The sequence below is a fragment of the Dipodomys merriami genome, unplaced genomic scaffold (assembly GCF_024711535.1).
Source record: "Dipodomys merriami isolate MVZ:Mamm:240054 unplaced genomic scaffold, mDipMer1.0.p SCAF_20, whole genome shotgun sequence".
Taxonomy (NCBI): domain Eukaryota; kingdom Metazoa; phylum Chordata; class Mammalia; order Rodentia; family Heteromyidae; genus Dipodomys; species Dipodomys merriami.
In genome coordinates, this window is record NW_027203382.1 from 9,560,203 (window position 1) to 9,581,227 (window position 21,025).

Sequence of the window (21,025 nt, forward strand, 5' to 3'; positions counted from 1 at the left end):
GTTTCAGTGTAAACAATGTGTCATCATATGGGACTGACAAGGCCCTGTGCAGGAAGATCTGTCTTCTCAGTGTTCTCTCATTAGTAATACAAGGATGCGAGTGCTGGAGTACCATTAAGTTTAGTATGTAAATGTGTACTATACTCTCTAGCCATGAAACACTTTAAAGATGAGGATAAAGGTGGCTTTGATTTTTCTAAGTAGCCACCCAGATCTCACCTTAAGAAAAATATTGTAATGTGTCAATAAACAAGTGCTTATCAGTATCCTACAGTTTCATTTTTACTTTCAAGATATTTGTGCCCATTAATTACATTGATGCAAAGTTATATAGGTTTTCCTATTCCAAGTCTTTCAAGACCTACATTTATTAAGATATCACAATTAATAATTGATGAAATAAAGTTGCTTTTTAAATCTGATTCTTCTACCCAAATCTCTATAGGTCTATAGATACAAAAATACCAAACACTACTATAAAGTAAGAAAAATTAGTGCCTTTGAATTTTATTTTAGTTGCCAAATTGACTTATTTTAAAAGATCATATATTTTAGCCTAAAAGGTTTATAAAATAAGAAGTCCTTTGAATTAATTATTAGCAAATAGTCTTCAGAGGCATCAGCCCTGTCTTAAACTATTAGTAAATAATCTGTAAATAATTTATCTCTTCTCAAGCATATGTACTTTCCAAATCTCATTAAAAAATAGAAAAAAGTGTTCTGTTTTGATGCCCCATACCCAACAACTTTTGTTTGTCTGTAAATTATCATACATACAGATGAAAGATTTCATGGAATACTTTTATTAGAGATATTGAAAGAAGCAAACAGACATATCTACTTTATACTTTTTATCCTTTATGTAGTATTCATACATATCTATTATTTATGGGAGAATAAATGTGGTAATTTTTATTCTTAGATTTGAAATCATTGATGATTCTCTGTGCTAAGCCCAGAATATTTTCCTAGAAGGGACAAATGAAGCTATTATTACATTTGACTTGTGAATACCTTTTTTCTAGACAAGTCTAACAAGGCAAACTCATCTACATAATTATGCATGTACATACATTCATGGTGATGGATGTGTAATCTTTATTGAAGAAACATAAATGATCCTTTGACCCCCCTTAAGCAGCATGCTGAGATAAACCATAAAACCTAGTATTTCCTTAGCACACTCTTTGATATTTCTTAAGAGCTTTCTTTTCTCATACCCATGTTGGGGTCTTTTCAGAGCCCATTACGGATATTTCACAACCTAAAAGATGTGGGATTTCTTCAGGTGAAAGTCATCAGAGCAGAAGGCTTGATGGCAGCTGACATGACAGGTAAGAAATTATAAGGTTCACCTGTTGTACTTAACAAACAGCATGCAAGGCCTACATCATTGAATAATCCAACTCAGCCTTTCACGTGAGTGGATCATTGAATAATAAATTAAAAATTAAGTTATTAAATTAATTCATTCATTGAAATAATCTATATCTGTACCTATATATTATATATACTAATATAGATTGATAAAGATAGATATTGATTTAAAAAGATATAGACATGGGCATAGGTAAATATTCAGGGTTGAACTCACAAAGATTTTTTTTAGCCTCAGATTTTTGTATTAGATTTTCTTTTTAAGGCAGAGGTAATATATTTAAGGTAATATATTTAAAATAAAAACAAAAGAATTGCCTAATAATTGCCCTTCCAAAAGTTTAATAAATGTAGTGGGAATAATTTTTTCAGATATTCTCAGTATGGCATATTGAAGCAATGCTGAACCACCTTCTGTCACCAATTTCTCCATAACACAAGCTCTTGTAATTCAGATTTCAATGAAATCTGTTGCACAATTCACTGAGAAACTTATATGTACAGTACTCAATAATTAGTATGAAGTCTTTGTATTAGGTTACTGTTCAGTTTACTAGTTGTACAAATTCTTCAGCATATCTTGGAGATAATTCTGGGACTAAACTAAAAATCTAGATTATTTGAAATATTTCAGTCAGGAAATAGTCTTGTAAAAGATGCCAGAACTCCATCCAAGTTAGTCTTGTCTCTTAAAGCTTCCTGATTTTTGGTACTGTTGTTTCTGTCACATATTAACAGATGGACTAATGGTTATTATCCATTCATGTCTAGAATTAAATAATTGCTTTAAGTTTGCTACTGTGACCATTCATTTATTGTTGAATTTCTTTTTTTTTAATTTAATTTAATTTTATTTGTGAACATACTGTACAGAGGAGTTAAAATTACATGGGCAGGATAATGCGTACATTTCTTACCAAGCATTGCAGCCTCCTCCTTTGTTTACCCTTCACATCCCTTCCCAGCCTCCCCCCTCCCCCCAATCCCAATCCTTCTCCTTCCCCCCCTTTCCCTCCCCCCCCCTGCACCGACGTTGTAAAGCTCGTTTTGGACATAACAACTTGTACTTCTCATTGTTGCAACAGGTCCTTATCCTTAAACAACTGTATCCTTAAACAACTGGTTTTTCCCCATCTCCTCCACAAGTTATACTGACATCAAATATAGTGAAAGCAGGGGTTATACTGTGGGGGAGGGACATACAAAGCAACAAAGAGATAATCTTATAAATGGGTTAGAAACACATGCATGAAAGAAAAAAACATTGAAATACACATCTAAGGGTTCATTTTCCTGACATCACATTATCTGACCTTTTCCACTTGACTCATACATATACTAGATATTACAAATAAGGGAAACCATGGGACCTATGTTTCTTTGGGCCTGGCTTACTTCACTTAATATAATTTTTTCCAAGTTTTTCCATTTCCTAACAAATGGGGCAATGTCATTCTTTCTGATGGAGGCATAGAATTCCATTGTGTATATATACCACATTTTCTTGATCCATTCATCTACTGAGGGGCATCTGGGTTGGTTCCATATCTTAGCTATGGTAAATAATGCTGCAATAAACATAGTTGTGCTGGTAGCTTTAGTGTGGTCTTGTTTGTAAACATTTGGGTAAATGCCCAATATTGTTGAATTTCTTAATGTATGTTAAAGTTATCTACATCTCTAGGCCTGACTTGACCTGTTTGTACAAATTTCACTTTTCTAGAAAATGTCCACTTACTGCTTGTAGAAATATACCTGATATTGTAAATGTTAAGCAAGATGATCCTAAAGAAGTAGCACACATATTGGAAGAAATATACCGTCCCATTAGACTCTGGGAAGATAGGAAAACCAAAGTTAACTGCTTTCAAACTAAAATACAGATATCATAATATTCCATGTAGAGATGTGAAAATGGAGCTAGGAGAATAGATGGGGAAAAAAAGGAAAAGAGTGACATTGGTCAAGATACATTGTACTCAAAAATTGACATGCTAAATTGAAATTCCTGTGTACACATAATTAAAGATAAATAGTAGACGTCTGCCCCCCAAAAGCAATATTTTAAATTTTAGCATTTGCATATTGTCAAATGAGTATATGTGATACAAATAAAACCATTGGATACTTATACTTTTCTTGAAGAAGTAAATATCAACTCATTTGTAGCCAGGAAGATAACAACTGTCAACGTTTTTTCAAATAGCAATACTTGAAAATCCTGCAAAAGAAGGTAATATGCAATATCTTTGCATAGTGCTGATTTAGCTTCTTGTATTAAGATATTAATGAACATTGAATTTATCCATTTCTTTTTGGTGAATTTTCTTCCCTGTATGGCTATAATCAAATTAATTTGGGAATGATAATTTCTTGTAGAAAAATTCAAGAACCATCTACTTAGAAAGCTTAGCTACCTGCCCATTATTCAAGCTGACTGCAATTGTATAAGTTTGTCTTTTCTTAGAAAAAGCTGTCCTTGGTTTTAACACTTCATGAATATGCAAACTACGTTAACCTAGTTGGCCTGCATGCCACTAAGGAAGTTAAAGTATATGTTCTTTCAAAGCTGGAAGAAATAGAGATATTTCTTTCTTAGTGGTTCTATGCAAATTGATGTGAATAAAAATAGTCTTTCCCCTAAGGATTCAATGAGACATAATTTTGATTTGATAAAATGAACATTGATTTGGGTAATGCTAAATAACAGTCTCATTTTTTTCCCTCTAGTTTTAGGGATATAAATCTAATAATTCCTCTCTCTGTGCTGACCTTATAATCTAATGGGCTCTGAATTGAACAAGAACTATTCAGGAGCAAGAGGATAATTCAGACTTGGACCTTGTTCACTCTTAGACCTTTTGTGGTCTTTATGACATTTGTGATGGTGGTAAAAATTGAAGACCATGTATTTAAGTCAGAAATGTCTGAAGATACTACCAATTTTTAAAATATGCTCTACTTCTGAAAAGGATAAATGCTTAGATACATACCAGTGCTGCTAGGTTCATGCTCGTTAATCTGGGACACAAAGAAGCTCTTCATATACTTCATCTCTTACTCATTGAAAGAGGAACTTAGAAGATAAGATATACATCTCAGTAGATAATAACAGTCAACCTCTACATAATATCAATCAATAGTCTGAAGACAGGGAATTGAATGCACAGTGCTGTCTTCAAATAAGCATCACTTAAGGAGTGTTGTGAATGGAGAGGGAGATTTTAAATCACTGATAATCCTCAGAGCTAAGCCAAGAATATTTTCTGATCCAGTACAAATGGAGTTTATGGTAAGATATTTCATACTTCCAAATGGCTTTTACTAGACAAGTCTAGCAAGACAACTCATATTTGACCAACTTTGGTCAAAATACATTTAATGATGTCAACATGAAGTTACACTTTCATGTGTTAAACAAAAATTTTAAATTTCTAATATTCTACTCTTAACCATGAGCAGAAGAGGGAAAGATTCTGTAAATCTTTTAAGTAGCCATCAATCTTACTGCAGTCACAAAGAATTTTTCCCTTTCAAAATGTAAAATTTTTCTTTTGTTACAACACATTCATTGAGAAACATTGTGATACTGTATTAACTCTGTGTGAATAAAGAGCAATTGAGACTCTCTTTGAATGAGTGAGTATAAAGCACAAATTACTTTTTAATGAAACCCTCAATTCTTTCCCTTTCCACAAAAAGCCTATAGCCTTGTTCAGCTGAACACTACTACAGTAGGTCACTTCAGTTAAGCCCCTAATAAACTGTTGATAGTCGAGGGTAGTTTTTTCTTCGGTCTCAATAGCCCAGTGTTGGACGGTGCACTTCAAATCATTAAGGTTAATACAGATTTAAAAAAGAGATTAACTCTGGTGGTTAAGGCCTCAATTTACAACTCCCACACATACACATGCATTGAGCAAAGCACCAGAGTGGATTGAAATTTCAGTCAAACTGTGGGTAGCTTTTCACAGCCTGAGAAAGTGGCTGGAAAAGTTGGTTGGCTAAATTCTTCGCAAGGGAAAAGTTGGAGTCACTAAGAAATATACTCTGTACAACTTACTTACCTTTCAGTTAACCACTGAAAAGGTTAATGTTTTTCTGCACCACCAAAGCAAAACCTAGAGATTGTCTCCCCCTGTGTTTACTGGGTTAGAGTCTCTCAAACGTTAAATTGCATGTTCCTTAAAACTGGACAGATTGTGAGAAGAGAAAGGCCAATGGGATTTTTTTTCTTTTTTCTTTTCTTTTTTTTTTGGGGGGGGGGTGCTGTGGTGAGAAACGGTTGGTCTTGTAATTTGTCTTTTCTAGCTTCTAATTATTCCTTTTCCTTGAGCAAGGCCTAATTTCTGTTTTCAACAGAACATTTCAAGCCTTCTATATTGAGTGGGGCTTTCTTTGCAGAGTTATTTAGACCTGGCCTATTGGGTCTTTCAAGTTCTAAGAGAAGAAAAAGAAAAGAGTTCTTCTCCTCAGCCCCTCCCCTTCATTTTCCCCTGGGTTGTATTTTTTTTCTCCCTTCTCCCCAGGAAGAGGTCGTAGCCTCCCCAGGGAGCCCAGACACTCAGCCACTCAGTTTCAGAAACAGTGATATGGGAAGACTTCAAAAGAGACCCTACCTTTCCAGTGTATTAAAAGATACACTAATATAAAACTGGTTCACCCCAGGTGAATTGATTTCACAAATTAATGCCCCATCCCTTTTCAGGAAACAATAGAGGGAGAGGGAGAGGAAGAGGAAAAGGAAGAGAATTTTACACTTAATAGAACCTGTCATTGAAATTGTCCCATTAAAGGATCATATTATTTTTTTCCTCTAAAACAATGCCATGAAGACTTCCACCTAATCAGCGCTATAGTCGGAAGTTATTAAGAGAGATGTTTACTACGCCTTTATTTGCATAGGCTTTTCCCATGTTTTCCTTTTGGAAAACTGTCTTCATTGTTGGAAAATATTTAAGTAACAAAACAGTAGAAAAAGACATGCTACAGTTTTGTGGGTTTTTTTTTTTTATCAGCTTCCGTGAGAGTCTTATTATCTTAAGAAATAACAGTTAGCAGCTCAGATTCATTAGCAGAGCTAAATTTAAGCCCCATTTGACAGGCTGCCTAGAAAACATTTTGTTTTGCTGTCTGTGGGCTTTAATTAAGATGTGTTCAATTTCAGTCCTCTTCAGTCTGGCCCCCACCCCCAACTTGCTGTGTCACAGACCGGCGATCAGACACTTTCAGATGGTCCAGCCCATGACTTTGACCTTCTGCGCAGTCCGGCGTTCCCTGGGGAACCGTTCAACTCATGAGGTCTGATTTCACACTTCCAGGATGCCTCAGCTCTCTTAACAATGACAGGGAGACAAAGCCCTTTAGAGCAGGCCGCATGGGGACTTGTTTAAATTGGAAACCAGAGAGGAGTCAAGGAACAAGGTTAGGGGCTAGAGAATAGTGCTTTTAATAAAGAGCTCACAGCTCTGGCTCAGCTCAAAGAGGTCTACCTCTGTACAATTAATTGAGCCATTTATCTGGAGCATCTTAGGCCTCTACTTTCTCACAGAATTGCGTGGTAAATATCAGCTAAGAAGCAAATGAGATATGCATGAAATGAATTTTAACACTTTGATTACTGTGCCTCCAGTCTTCATTAAAAGTAAATTTATTTGTATTTCTGACCTCATTATCAGTAGGCTGTCTGCATTTTTATTGGTTCCTATGATTTCCAGCTTGAGTGTGTCATGAAGGTATATTTTATACAGAGATTGGAATTTATTATTCTGAGTATTTTTTCCAAATATTATGGATCTGTTCAGAGAAGTAAAGTTAAAAAAGAAGCTGTACAGAAAAAGGCAAGTAGGCTCTTGGAAAGATTTATATAAAGTAGGAGAAATATCAAGCTCGTGTGCATAGACAAGGTACTGTTCTTGAGCTGGGCACTGGTTGCCCACACGCAATCCTAGCTACTCAGGAAGCTGAGATCTGAGGATCATTGTTTGAAGCCAGACGAAGAGAAAAATGAAAATTCATGAGACTCTTATCTACAATCAACAACCAAAAAAGCTGAGAATAGAGTTGTGGCTCAAGTGGTACTGCACTAACCTTGAGCAGAAACCTCCTGGACCAGTGCCCTGAGTTTAAGTCTCAGGCATGCTACACACACACACACACACACACACACACACACACACACACACACACACACACACACACACACACACACACACACACACACACACACACACACACACACACACACACACACACACACACACACACACACACACACACACACACACACTATTGACCTTTAAAAAGAAAAAAAAACTTTTGTGGGTTCTTTCAGCAAAAAAAAAAAATCCATAAGATATATGTAATTGTTTCTTCAAGTGGCCCACAAAATACAATTTTTCTTTTGGAAAAAGTGCTAAATACTTCTTTCTACTAAGTGAGAATATTCTTTTCTCCCCTAAAACAAGGCTTTATGTGAAGTCTTTCAACTAATCAGCTCTACAGTCTGGGAAACTACTAGTTGTTAAGAGAAATGTTGACTAATCCTTTTTAGGATTATGGCAATCAGAACTTTTAATACCATCTGTCTTTTTAGCTACGTTTTTTATTGTAAAAATACTGTACAGAGGGGTAACAGTTACATGAGCAAGGTAATGAGTACATTTCCTATCAAGCATTGTTACTTCCTCCTTTGTTTTTCCCCTACCATCCCTTCCCTCCCACCTCCTCAACTACACCCCCTCCCTCCCCTCCCCCCATCCCCACCTAAATTGTAAAGTTCGTTTTTCAACATAGTGTCTTGTATATCTCATTGTTACAATGGGTCAACCTGTATTCCTATTTAAGCATTTTGGGGGTTTTTGCACTATCATATTCAACAATATTAATGAATCTGATACATTCTGCCTTACATTTTATGTCTCTTACTTAAAAGCTATGTTAAAAGGAAAGAAATGATACCACTTTAAATTCTACACAGTTCTACTGGATAGACCATATGAAAGATAGTGGGAATCCTTCATATTTGTGGGTTATCAAGGGTAAAATAATTTGTCAAATTGAAGAGATATTCTTAATTCTTAATGTTTTGCTTTCTTAACATCTTAAACTTGTTACATTGCTTAAAGTAAAAACTCAGTTAACCCAAAATATATTGAAAATATCTAAAATTATATTTAATTTCCATTATATACACTTATATTGTTTCTCTTTAAATAATTACATTACAGAATGTGCATAAGCAGTTAGTACACTCTAAGAAGACATTTTTATCCAATTTATAGTGCATTAATAATGACCAACAATCTTATCATAAGATTCCCATTTTAGAATACCATATTAACCATACATATGCACAGACTTACATGTGTGATAAGTGTACTGATACGTTGTAAGTCTCTTCATTAAGGATAAGACTAATCAGTAAAGCTCCACAAAGAAAGGAAAGATTATGACTTTTTCTTCCTTTAGGTCATGTCTTACCTAGAAATAAGTTACTTTCTTTTTATAATTACATTTTTAACTATTAACATGTTTTGATTAAAGACATGCATAAATGCTCTAAAAATGAACAGTTGATATTAAATATTTGTGAAAAGGGGAACCGAAATTCTTATTTAGAATAGGAGCAGGGGAGGCCCTGAATCTGAACCCGTGTTTTCAAGGGAATTAGAGAAATCATCTCTGATTCACATGCAGGTCATGTGGCTAGAAGATAGAGGTTCTGTGAGGATGGGTGGATGATAAAAGAGATTAATAATTGGGTTTGATATGGTCTAGAGGTGAAGGACTATAATCTGAGAAAGCAGTGGTCCCACTATCAGTAGGAAATAAGGGGAAGAAAAATACTATAAAATAATTAATCAGGTTCTGTGGAACTAAGATTACAATGTGATCCTATGAGTAAAACATAGGGAATTGCAGATTTGCCTAGTAGGGGCAACCTTCAGGATTTCACTTGTGGCTTCACAAAATGATTTCAGATGTTTCAATCATTTTAAATATAACTATTATTACATATTTCTATATTACAATATAGTTTCATAAATAAACAAGGCAGTTCTTAAAATAACAGGTTAGACAAATGCTGCAAATATCTAAATTTAAATATTTTTAGTGAGGGAAGCTTTCTACAGTAATATTTGGGTTATTTAGTATCATCAGAATCATCAGAATCCCAAAGAATGATTAAAAGATTGAAGTCAATGTGGATCCAGAATAGACAAACACAGGGTTCTGTCTTGGTCCACATTGTTTATTTACTAATGACTTTGAGAAGGTAATTGCTTCCTTGTCAAACTTGCCAAGAAGGCAAGTTAATGTAGGGACACAATATTACACATTCTTTTATATATCTGTGCATATATGTATGGATACAAATATAAATTTAATCTGTTAGGGAATATGTGTGTGTACAGACTGAAATAATTGGCTTCATTCAACACAGTGAACATAAAAAAGTTTAAATCTTAACTCTTACCTGGGCTAAAAATAGGAATATAGATAAGGAAAGAGGCATTGTACCTATATATTGGCATACTGAATTGAAACTCCTTTGTACAGTTCTTTAAAGATAATTTTTGAGCTTTAAAAATTTGCCAAAAAGGTAAAAATGCAAATGTCTTCTGTTAATCATAGGAAAGATTTTAAGCTGAGTTTAAGCTTTATGGAAGTGAGTTATACAAGTACTAATTCTGTTCCATTTTTTAAAAAAGTGGAATGTCGCTAATACTTCATTGTGGACCGACTGTCAGACATACTGCTGGAGTCGGAATCTAGCCCTGGGAACTACTTCTGAAGACAGATACAAAGAAAGCAACAAAAACATATTTTCTACTGGGATATCTGAGGTTTTGAAATCATGGCCATTGAGAATAACTTGAAGATAATTGAAGATAATTATAATAAGAGAAATATTGCATGAAACATTTACCAAGCCCCTACCACATGTTAAAACTGTGATTTCTTTTTTCTTTTTCTTTTTTTTTAATTTTATTTTATTGTAAAGATGCTGTACAGAGGGGTTACAGTTACACGAGTAAGGCAATGAGTCCTGTCAAGCATTGTTACCCCCTCCTTTTATTATTTTTCCCTCTATGGTTTATCCTCTGTTGTCTCTGTATTTGATTTTGGTACCCTGGATATTGTATAGACATTTACTGGAATTAGGGAAGGGAAGAGAAACAAGAAAATGGTGAGACAAAGGACAAAAGGTGAACCAATGCAACAGCGATACTCACAAGACACCATGTTGGAAATGAGCTGCACAACTTTCCAGAAGGGGAGGATTAAGGAGAGGGAAAGTAGGAGAAAAATGACAGAGGAGGTAACAAGTTCGACAGGAAATGTACTCACTACCTTACATATGTGACTGTAACCCCTCTGTATATCCCCTTGACAATAAAACTTTTTTTTTTTTTAAAAAGAACTTATTCTGAGCTTGGCTCAAGGACTATCACAATCACATAACAACTGGATGAGATACTATTATTATCTCCACTTTATAACTTAGAATCTTTCTAAGGTTTAGAAAGATTGACTATTTTATCCAGTCAAGATAATATAAACACACACACACACACACACACACACACACACACACACACACAAACTCACAAATGACAGACTAGGCATACAGATTCAGATCTTATTCTGTAGCCACTGACTTACTTATACTGCAGAAAAGAAGTTATAATGGGACATGGTTTATTTTGCCAGTTATGTAAAGCTCTGCCATGTGTACAGTATCTATAGGAACTGGCAAGGGAAGTAATGGATAAGGTTCAGTCCAGAAAGCCAACTTCCTTCTAGAAAAGTTAATCAAAAAGGGACTTATTATTGAATATTAAGTGGATCACAGAATCTTTAGGGATAGGAAGAATCTAAGAAGTCTAAGAGTCTAAAAATACAGACTCTAACCTCAGTCTCTAGCAGTTAATTTTATTTTCATTTTTTTATTTTGTATATTTTTATTGAAAGATACTGTACAGAGGGGTTACACTTACATGAGTAAGGTAACAAGTACATTTCCTATCGAGCAGTTTTACCTCCTTTGTTTTTCCCCTACCTTCCCTTCCCTACCTCCCCAACTCTTCCCTCTCCTCCAGTTAATTTTAAGGCCACATGGTAGAATAAATAGTTGCTCCTTCCTCACTAGCAATTTGTGAAGACTGTGATGACAACATACACAAGTTGCACTTATACAAGTGTGCATCAGCAAGATGAACATGTTCTCAGTCACTAATTTCTAATACCAAATCTTAGCAAAGTATACTTAATTCATACAACCCAATCCACATGTGTATCCCTAGCTGCAAGGGAGTCTGGAAGTGTGTCAGGATGTCTAACCTCTAAGGTTCGGAAAGATATTTTAGAAGGTAGTTAGAATCATATCCAGCACAGAAGGGAAGGAAGGAACACCAATCACATACACAAGATGGATGGTACACCTTTATTTTATACCTATCATCTCAGTTAAATTACTCCAGAAAGCAAATAAAAAATAAAAACAATGAATAGTTTTAAGTTCATTATAAAAACTTTTTTCAAAAACTGTAACTGCCAAAAATAAATCTCTGTGAAGGAGGATCAGAGCCTCACCACTACCTCATTGCATAGGGGAAGGTAAGCTCTAGATGAAGTTTTAAATTTGGTCTTAAAACTTATTTCCAAGCCTTCAGACTCTGAGATACTGTAGTAGGTGCCAAGGTGGATAATACACTCCTGAATGAAATATTTTGTAGACAAGAAATAAAAGAAAGATGTCATTTTAAAGGCAAAGAATTGATTACAGCTTTCCATTATGTTTCTTTGATTATATGCTTATGTTTAATCACCTACTACAGTATTTAAGTTTTAAGTCTAAAAGGTTTAATTTGATCACAAGAAATCTCTCTAGGTAATTTACTTATACAAAAGTTAATCTGAAATCTTATGTTTTTCTGCAGGAAAATATAACTAAATACTATATATAGGTCTTTAAATACCCAGAAAGTTTTGTAAAAACAAAGGTACTTAAATATTTCTACTCATTTTAGGCCAAATAGCATCTATGTTTCTAATCTTGGTGACAAGTTACTTGCAAATATTTTTTATGTTAAAATGAATTGACAATGAAGATTTTCTATGTCTTTATAAGTTCTTAGGAGCTCAGACATTATTTTTCTCATGGCCTCTCTCCATTTTATGATACCCACAGTTTTCCTCTTCTTTCTTTTCTAATCTTATCTGTCTAATTTCTTCTCCTGTCCTTTGCCATAAATTTAGACAAGATGCTTCAGTTCTGTTACTCAAGAATACATCTAGTTACATGCAATCCCATCAATATTATTTTGCACTTAGTTCTAGACTCCAAGAGAAAAAAACTTGCCAGTGCCTGAAACTCAGGCCTGCAATCCTAATTACTCAGGAGGCTGATATCGGAGGATCTGAGAATCAGAGATCTGAGGATCTAAGCCAGCCAGGGCAAGAAAGTCTATGAGACTCTTACCTCCCATTAACCACCAGAAAACTAGAAGTAGTTCTGTAGCTCAAAGTGGTAAAGCACTAGCCTTAAGCAAGAAAGCTCAGGGATATTACCCAGGTCCAGGGCTCAACAAAAAAGAAAAAGAAAGAAACATCAGCCCTTAAACTCATAGAACTCTATTTCTTTTGCTATTTATTGTTCTAAAAGTTTAGGGTCAACTTCTCTGGATATCCCAAGATATTTTCAGTAGTCTGTGAAGATAAACTATGCCATTTATATGTTTACTTTCATTCTTTCAATGTAGTTTCCTAAAGGCTATATGTTTTATCATTTGGGTAAAAACACTGTTAATTACTATTGTTAGTATTAGTGAATAACATTGTGTGTATGAGTGTGTGTGTGTGTGTGTGTGTGTGTGTGTGTGTGTGTGTGTGTGAGTGAGTGAGTGGGGGTGGGGGATATGCCTTTTTGGTGGCTAATTGGAAGTAAGAGTCTCCCAGAATTTCATACCTGGACTGGCTCAAACTACTATCCTCAGATCTCAGCCTTCTGAATAGCTCAGATTACATTTGTGAGCCACCCACAACAAAAATGTTTAATGTGCCCTTAACAAATTCTAAAGTGTTCATTTTAACAGATACATCCCACATGAACAAAACTCTTTTGAAATCTTCAAATGTTTTTGAGTTTCTTCGACCAAAGCATATTAAGAACTGTTGCTTTAGGGCACTGATTCTCACCTGAGTTGAGACTGTATTGCCCCTTGAATGTTTCAGACAGTTTTTAGGGCATTGTAATTGCCACAATGATTGGGAAGCACTATTGGTGCTGAAAGTATAATATGCTATACAAAGTATTAGATAGTCTTATATAATGAAAACTAAATATAGACATTGATTAGTTAAAATCTATTTCATAATTCTGTTTCATCTTGAAATATGTATTATTTATTCAAGATTTAGGGATGCCTGCCATTTTGCAAGGTCCATCACTGGTATCCTAGGTAGTTTATGATCTGGTTCCCATTACTTTTCTGATAAAAAGAAATCTCCCTATTGCTTACTGTATCCCAAGCTCACCAGCCTTTTGGTCTAGCAGTTTGTGTAAGCAGTTTGGGCTTTCTGGATTACTCTTCCTCAGATATACTCTTCCTCTCTGCATTACTTCCTTTGATTCTTTTCCTAGATCTCATTTTCACAATGAGGCCTTCTCCAGCTACCTTAATCTATAAACTATGATGTTCCCTTATATCCTTCAAATTCTTTAGCCTATTCTGTTTTTTGGTTTGGTTTTCTATTAACATGTATTCATCTGTAGTATATCATGCAGTTTTTAACTAATTAATTATGCTCAAAAGTTATTCTCCTCTCTCCTCCCCTCTACAAGTAAGTCCTGCTCATATAGCCCTTTAAATATTTGCTTAATAAATGAATATATGATTTTATTGCAAAGGAACATTTAATTTAGTTCTCCATCATAATAGAATTCAGATATTACACCAGATTTTAAAATCATGTATATGTCAGTTTTACTTTCTTTCGAGGTAGTAAAGAGGTCATTACAGAACTTTTAATATGAAAGAAAGAAAAAGTATGTTAACTCTACTGGATTGAGAGCCATGAAACTAGAGTATTAACTCTACTCCACATTGGAACATTCCTCATGACTTAGGAAAGAGAAGTCCAATTTTTATTACTCCACCCCAGAATCAAATCTAACAGGGACCTAGTGAAGACTGTTAGTTAATATAATTCTACCAATTAGATGTTTAAAATATGCTTAGATAACTTGATGAGAAAGCCTTAGATCAAACCCCATCACCAGTGCTAAGGGAAATATTGGACAATCTTTTCCACCAGCATTGCTTTTTTTCCAGTGTGCCCTATGAAATTCCCTCAGCTTTAGCAACACTCTCTGTCGGAACTGAAAGTGGCAGTTTGCAGAAATGACAGGTGGCAACTCTGATTATATTTTTAATATTAAATGTTAAAATATAGCCATTTCAAACTGTGTCAAATGAGGAAATTAAGATAAACCATGAAAACAGGTAGTAAGCAAGCAAAGGATGGACGGAGCAGATTTTCCCACAGATCTTTATCAATATGTCAATGTCAATGTCATGACCGGAAATAGCAAGGACTATGAGTGCGAATTAGCTAGTCAGCACACCTCCAGTGAATCTTTAAGTTCTGTTTTGAAGATTGTCAGAGAAGATGCCCACTGGTGTCAGTCCTGATGTTTGTTCTTTTGTTGTAGGAATGACTTTTTACCGAAAGAAGAATTGGAGTAATAGAGCATATACTTTAAAATTTGTTATAGATTTAGTTTCATGATGTAGGGTAAAAGATTCCCTATTATTGATTCCTTTGAGAGATTTACTTCTTATTTTTTAAACCCATAGAAGAAGAAATAGCCTTTAATATTTAACTAGATTATGGATAGATGCTTCCATTTTAATGTAATAATTTTAAGAATATATTTTATAGTGATTATATTAAAGCCCACTTTTCTTTGTGGTTTTTCACTTTTCAAAATGCTGGTGGTAGAGGTGTACAATCATCACATATCATGAGGGTCACCTCCACTGAGAAATATTCTCTATTTCCTTTTCTCATTCCTGTTTTAGAATTAGAGAATGATGTGCTTCCATCTCATTTCTCCCTTTACACTCTGCACTTACCTTTAATATAGTACTTAAAATCCTGTATTATAATTGTGTATTTACACGTCTATCATGCCTACTAAATTGTACATTCCTTGGGGGCTCAACTACGTCTTAATCATACTTATAATTCTGGGGTGAGCAGAGCAGCACTCAATAAGTAATGAATGCTTCAAAAGGCATTCCTATTTCCCTCTAGAAAATTGCCAACATGCAAAATTTCCATGTTCTCAAAGATGGCTAACATTCTCATCTAGCTGTCTTTGCCATTAAAGTAATCAACTCCATAGTTACTACCCTCACCCTGAAGCATTGCTGCAATTTCTGTCTTCCAGCCAAACCAAATTCTCTAGTTACATGCATTGCTATGGACAGGGAAGGGCACTTTCTAGCCAAAGTGATGAGAGTTAAGGGGGAAAAAAGCTGTTGGTACCTGTAAGTTTGCTTTAGTCTTAAAGGTGAGTGAAAGGAAGATAAAAGATTGTGTTCTCTGCTGGTCAGTGAAGATACACTCCTATAAACCTAGCTTACTCAGTGGGCTGAGTTCTGAGGATTTTTGTTCAAACCCAGCCTGAGCAGGAAAGTTCATGAGACTCTTACCTCACATTAACCACCAAAGTTCTGGAAGTGGAGCTGTGACTTGAGTGGTAGAAGGGTAACCTTGAGTGGAAAAAGCTAAGGGAGAGTACTCTGGCCCTGCGTTAAGTCCCAGTAAAGCAAGCACCAAAAAAGAAAAAGAAAAAAAAGATGTGTAATTTATATTCTCATATATTTAAATTCTTAAAGTAGACAAAAATTACCAGACATAAAATGTACTTCAACCTTGGAAGCTTCCTTCAATTATTGTACTTTAGTCATATGATGGCACTGAATAAAAACATGACAGGGGACCACTGTATCACTCCCTGGAGATTTGCAGAGTATAATACATCAAGACCCCATCCTAGAGTTAACCCAGTTCAGGTACTCTCAGCAGCATATCACAATCTAAGTAGGATGATAAAAAAAATGAAAGGAAGGAATAATTAAGAGATAATTAATGGCTAGTCCATTACTAGTATTTCTCTGATTGTTTTGATCTCTCTAAGTGGCAGATAATCAAGCACACAAAATTTACAAACTGAAAAGCCAGTCATTTAAGTCATTAGTTGGCAAGCTGAATAAGCACATTAACTATGTGTAGCCACTTTTTAAAACAAAACTGGAGTGTATGTTTGTAAGTGCTAAGTTCAGAGAATTTGGTATTATACATTTTTATTATTTTAGTTGGAAATCACTATTAATTCTTAATTGCCCTCATTTGTACAGTGGCTGATGTGATGGATACTTTCTAAATTAGTGAAAAATAACATACTATTTAAAGACCTGGTATCTATTGCTTCTACTGTCAGGAAATAACATTTTAAGATGAATAAAAATTAAACATAAAATTATTCTCTTCTTTCCTAAATGTTCCTCTTTTTCAGATTTTTTAATATGTCCATTCAATTTTTTCTCCTAGGGAGAGGGAGAATAAAAGGGACTAAGATAACTAAGTCCAATGAATTATTTTCCTTTCTGAAAGAATGACAGCGGGCATATGCTATTGTTCAATGTTGACATCTGTAAATCCTGATAGTTCTACCTTCAAGATACATTCGGAATCCAAATGGAGTAGCTCTAATCCTTCTCCTGACCTCTTCCATTGCCCCTTCTCTCTATCTCATTCTCCAAATAGCCATCAGATCTTATTGCCCCTCAACTCAAATACCCCCCAAAAGCTTTATCTCTCATCTAAAAGTGAAAGGCAAGGACTTCCACTGCCACTTTCCTTATAGCTCCTTGTCACTCACCACACTGCCACCCTCAATCCACCTCTTCACTTACACTGCCTTCCTGAGTATTTGTGGAAATACCAGGCACAGCCGCTTCTCTGGCCTTTGCAGCATCTGTTCCTCTGCAGAGCCCAAGGTTCATCATTTCACTGCCTACATATCTTTGGCTACAGTTACTTTCTCAGCAAGACGACTTCTGTAGCCCTTTGGAAAACTGTATATATATATTCCACTTCATCCTTCCCTTTGTTATATTTATTTTTCCTGAAACACTATGAAATGTACTCATTATCATTTCCCTCCCTGTAAACTCCACGAGATCAGGGATTAAAATATATACTCTAAATAATGCTATCTCTCCAAAACGTAGATCACATAGAAGCATGCATATAAGCATACTTCAAAATAAGTTCTTTCTGCCTTTTTATTCTGGTACAGAATTCTGTGGACGAAAATAAAGTTATGGGTGTGCTCAACAAAGCAAGTAACAATTTCTTTATTGATGGGCTAGAGACTTGAACACAGCACCTGACTCATGCTAGCGTGCTCTACCACTGAGATATAGCCCCAGCTCTACAATATGTTTTCTCAAACCAAATTTTTTTTAACAATCTCCCATAGTATGTGTGAGTTAGAAGTGTGGGAGGTAAAGATAAGTAAAGGCAAGAAGAATGAATAAAGTTGGGAAGGGGAAAGATAACACAGATCCTGAACCAGCCTTGAAATGTTCAGTTCTCTATCTTTATTGAAAAAGATTCCCCAAGACCCAAAATTGTAAAGGAAGTCACACTGTTAAATTATACAATTATGTAGGGATATATGATTACACTGAGCCAGCACATACATATTAAATTTGTTTTAATATAAAATTACTAAATTAAAGGTGAGTTAAAGTTTGCACAGCTTATGTTAAGAATTACAATATGGAAAGTAAACATACTACTATGTAGGAATTTGTAGCTTAGCTGTCACTGATAGCTAATAAATTCCTTCCCATTAAAATTTAATTGAAAATCTACAATGATATTTAAGCTTTCACACAAGTGTAAACTACTGTGACTACAAATCACAATGCATTTAAAACAATTATTCTTTATCATTAAAGTTAATAACATGCACATTAACCTCTTATGTAGTGTAAATCAATATTGTAGTTTGAAAGATATGACCTCTGGACAGCTTTGTCTAAATATTGATTTCATTGTCATTTGTATAAGGTATCAAACAAATTACATGCTGCACTAATATCATTAATGCTGCCCCCAAAGAGCCTATGACTTTATAGGTTCTTTTTAATACAGGATATGACATTACAGAAACATTGAGAACATCGCAAAGGATTATTGTTCAGTAGATGAGATTTGACTATGGCAGAGCAGAGGTGCTGTAAACAGATAACCTCCAAACCCAGTGGACAGAACGGGGCGGGGGAGGGGGGGAGGGAAGCTCTTTACCATGCAGAGTGTTTGTTGATGTGAAGTTTGAAATGACAGAATTTTTTTTTCTATCTCAGAGGGTCTAATTTACTTTGTTGTGATTACATACATATCTCAGAATAAAGTGGCTCAGCCTTAGATTTAAACTGTTATAATTCTGAAATAGACCAGAATTCTCAAATTTAATTTGCTTAGCAATTCCTGTAACACATTACTAGCAAATCAGATGTGCTGAAAAATATATGTGCATAAGATTAAAGCAGGTGAACATTTCATATGGCCATTATAGACCTAAACAAACTGATTTAGGGATGGATCTATGCCATTTTCTCTTTGAAAATTGTTAGTTACAGTATTACTTTTGTTTAAAAAAATTGCGAATTGAAATTCCGGCTATATTGGTTTCTCACTTTTTGCAGGTTCTAAATTCCTTTAAATCATAATAATTGCTAACCTCATCTAGTTGTATCTAACTTTGTTTTAATAGGATTTTAATTTTTTTTAATGTTACACTTCATTTATGATAAATTTTTGTGGGAAAGATTTATGATGTTGATTAGTACCATGAAATGGTAGGGTTCTGTTTATATTAATAGTGTTCCCCCAAATCACTTGTAGGTAAAAGTGACCCATTTTGTGTAGTAGAACTGAACAACGATAGACTGTTAACACACACTGTCTACAAAAATCTCAATCCTGAATGGAACAAAGTCTTCACATTGTAAGTAGTTACTACCTTGATTTTGGGGCTCATTTCAGAATTGGTGTGAAATGACTTTCTTAAAAAAGATCTATGCGTTTATTCTTCACTAATCCTCACAACTCAACACAATCTTCCCTGCTTATACTTATAACCTTGTTTTATCACAAGGTTCAACCTTCCAAAGAGTGAAACCTTGGGAAGAGGGCGTACCATTTTTCTTTGTTTTTCACTGCCATTTTCTTTTTAGCTGCTTTTTCTATGATTTGGCTAAGGGTTTTGCTCCCATCAACAGATTCTCCATACTGCCTCTTCCTTTTATACTTTCTATTGAAATTCTTCCCAATTGCATTGCCACCAAGGAGGACAAAGCTCTATTTGTTCTATTGCTGAAATCAGCAAACAATCCTGTCTCGACTCCAGCAGATGCTTTAGTTTTGGTTTGTTTCATTTTAGCACAAGAAGAATATTAAGTATTTTCCTAGATAGCAAAACAACCTTTGAGTTAATTTTTCTTTGTTTTAAAAAGTTGGTAGATCTTTCAATCATGCCACTTTAAAAGCTGCTGATGCTACATCTTACTACCTCCTAAGTCCACTTTTTGAAAACTGAGCTTTAGAATTGAACTCTGAACAAAGGAGAACTCTCCAAACAGAAGTACTTAAAAGTTTTCTAACACAGTTTTATTTTTGTACATGGAAAACTGCTAAATTCCTCATTAATTCCTTATAATGTCTCTGCCTAAGAACCAGTATCTAATCAGCTTTAATTATCTGACCAATTTATTTTTGAGGAATTCCACATTTTTATAAGAGATGAAAGCCTGGGTAGGCGACTTGCACTCCTAAGAAGGGTGAAGAGAATGTTTTTCTTTGGAATGCATAATTGAATGAATAGGTTTGATTATTATAAAAGCCATTAATTGATTGTGCCCTGATAAAGCCTCTTCTCACACGTGGTCGTGGGTTTTCAGTGATGAATATATTCTTTTGTTTTGTTTTCGCTTATTCATGTTTTCTTGGTAAACAATTTGATCAAAGAATACATGCTGTCAATAATTTGCATTTACTTTTCCAGAAACAAAAATATGAAGCACACACACACACACAGTTGTTTGTACTCATATATTGTCTTTGGAACATAATGGAACATTACTTGATTTCTCAATTCCAGGGTGGTACAAAGGCTATAAATGTTACATTTTTCTCTATTCTGTTTTTTTCTGTTTGTTCATTTTTACTATATACCTAACAATAACTAAGTTGGCATTTTGGTGAAAGCTATAAACAAAAAGAAAATGGTCTTTATTATTGAAAATAATAATTGCCCCCCCAAATATACTGTGATTCTTTCTGATATCAAACTTGATGGTGAGTCATATGAACATTATGGGAAGATGATGCTTTATTGTTATAATGAGAAGTTATCATCTAAAATTACCAGTATTACTTACTTATTTTTTTACCTGCTTATTCTTTGTTCATCCAAAGGGGAAGTTACAGTTCATTAAAAAAATTCTAACTTGAAATTATAATGGGCTTGAAAGTTTTAGGTAATAGAACCATCAATGTA

General features: G+C 34.6%; 1 protein-coding gene across 10 annotated transcripts in view; it reads left to right on the forward strand.

The window, feature by feature from the left end:
- Mctp1 (multiple C2 and transmembrane domain containing 1) overlaps nt 1-21,025 on the forward strand; it is a 530,774-nt gene that overhangs the window by 345,349 nt on the left and 164,400 nt on the right. For all 10 annotated transcript variants that reach the window (XM_070031065.1, XM_070031059.1, XM_070031063.1 and 7 more), the window contains 2 exons: nt 1,241-1,334; nt 19,372-19,474. In XM_070031065.1, coding sequence (XP_069887166.1) covers nt 1,241-1,334; nt 19,372-19,474 — 197 coding nt within the window. The remainder of the gene's footprint in view (nt 1-1,240; nt 1,335-19,371; nt 19,475-21,025) is intronic.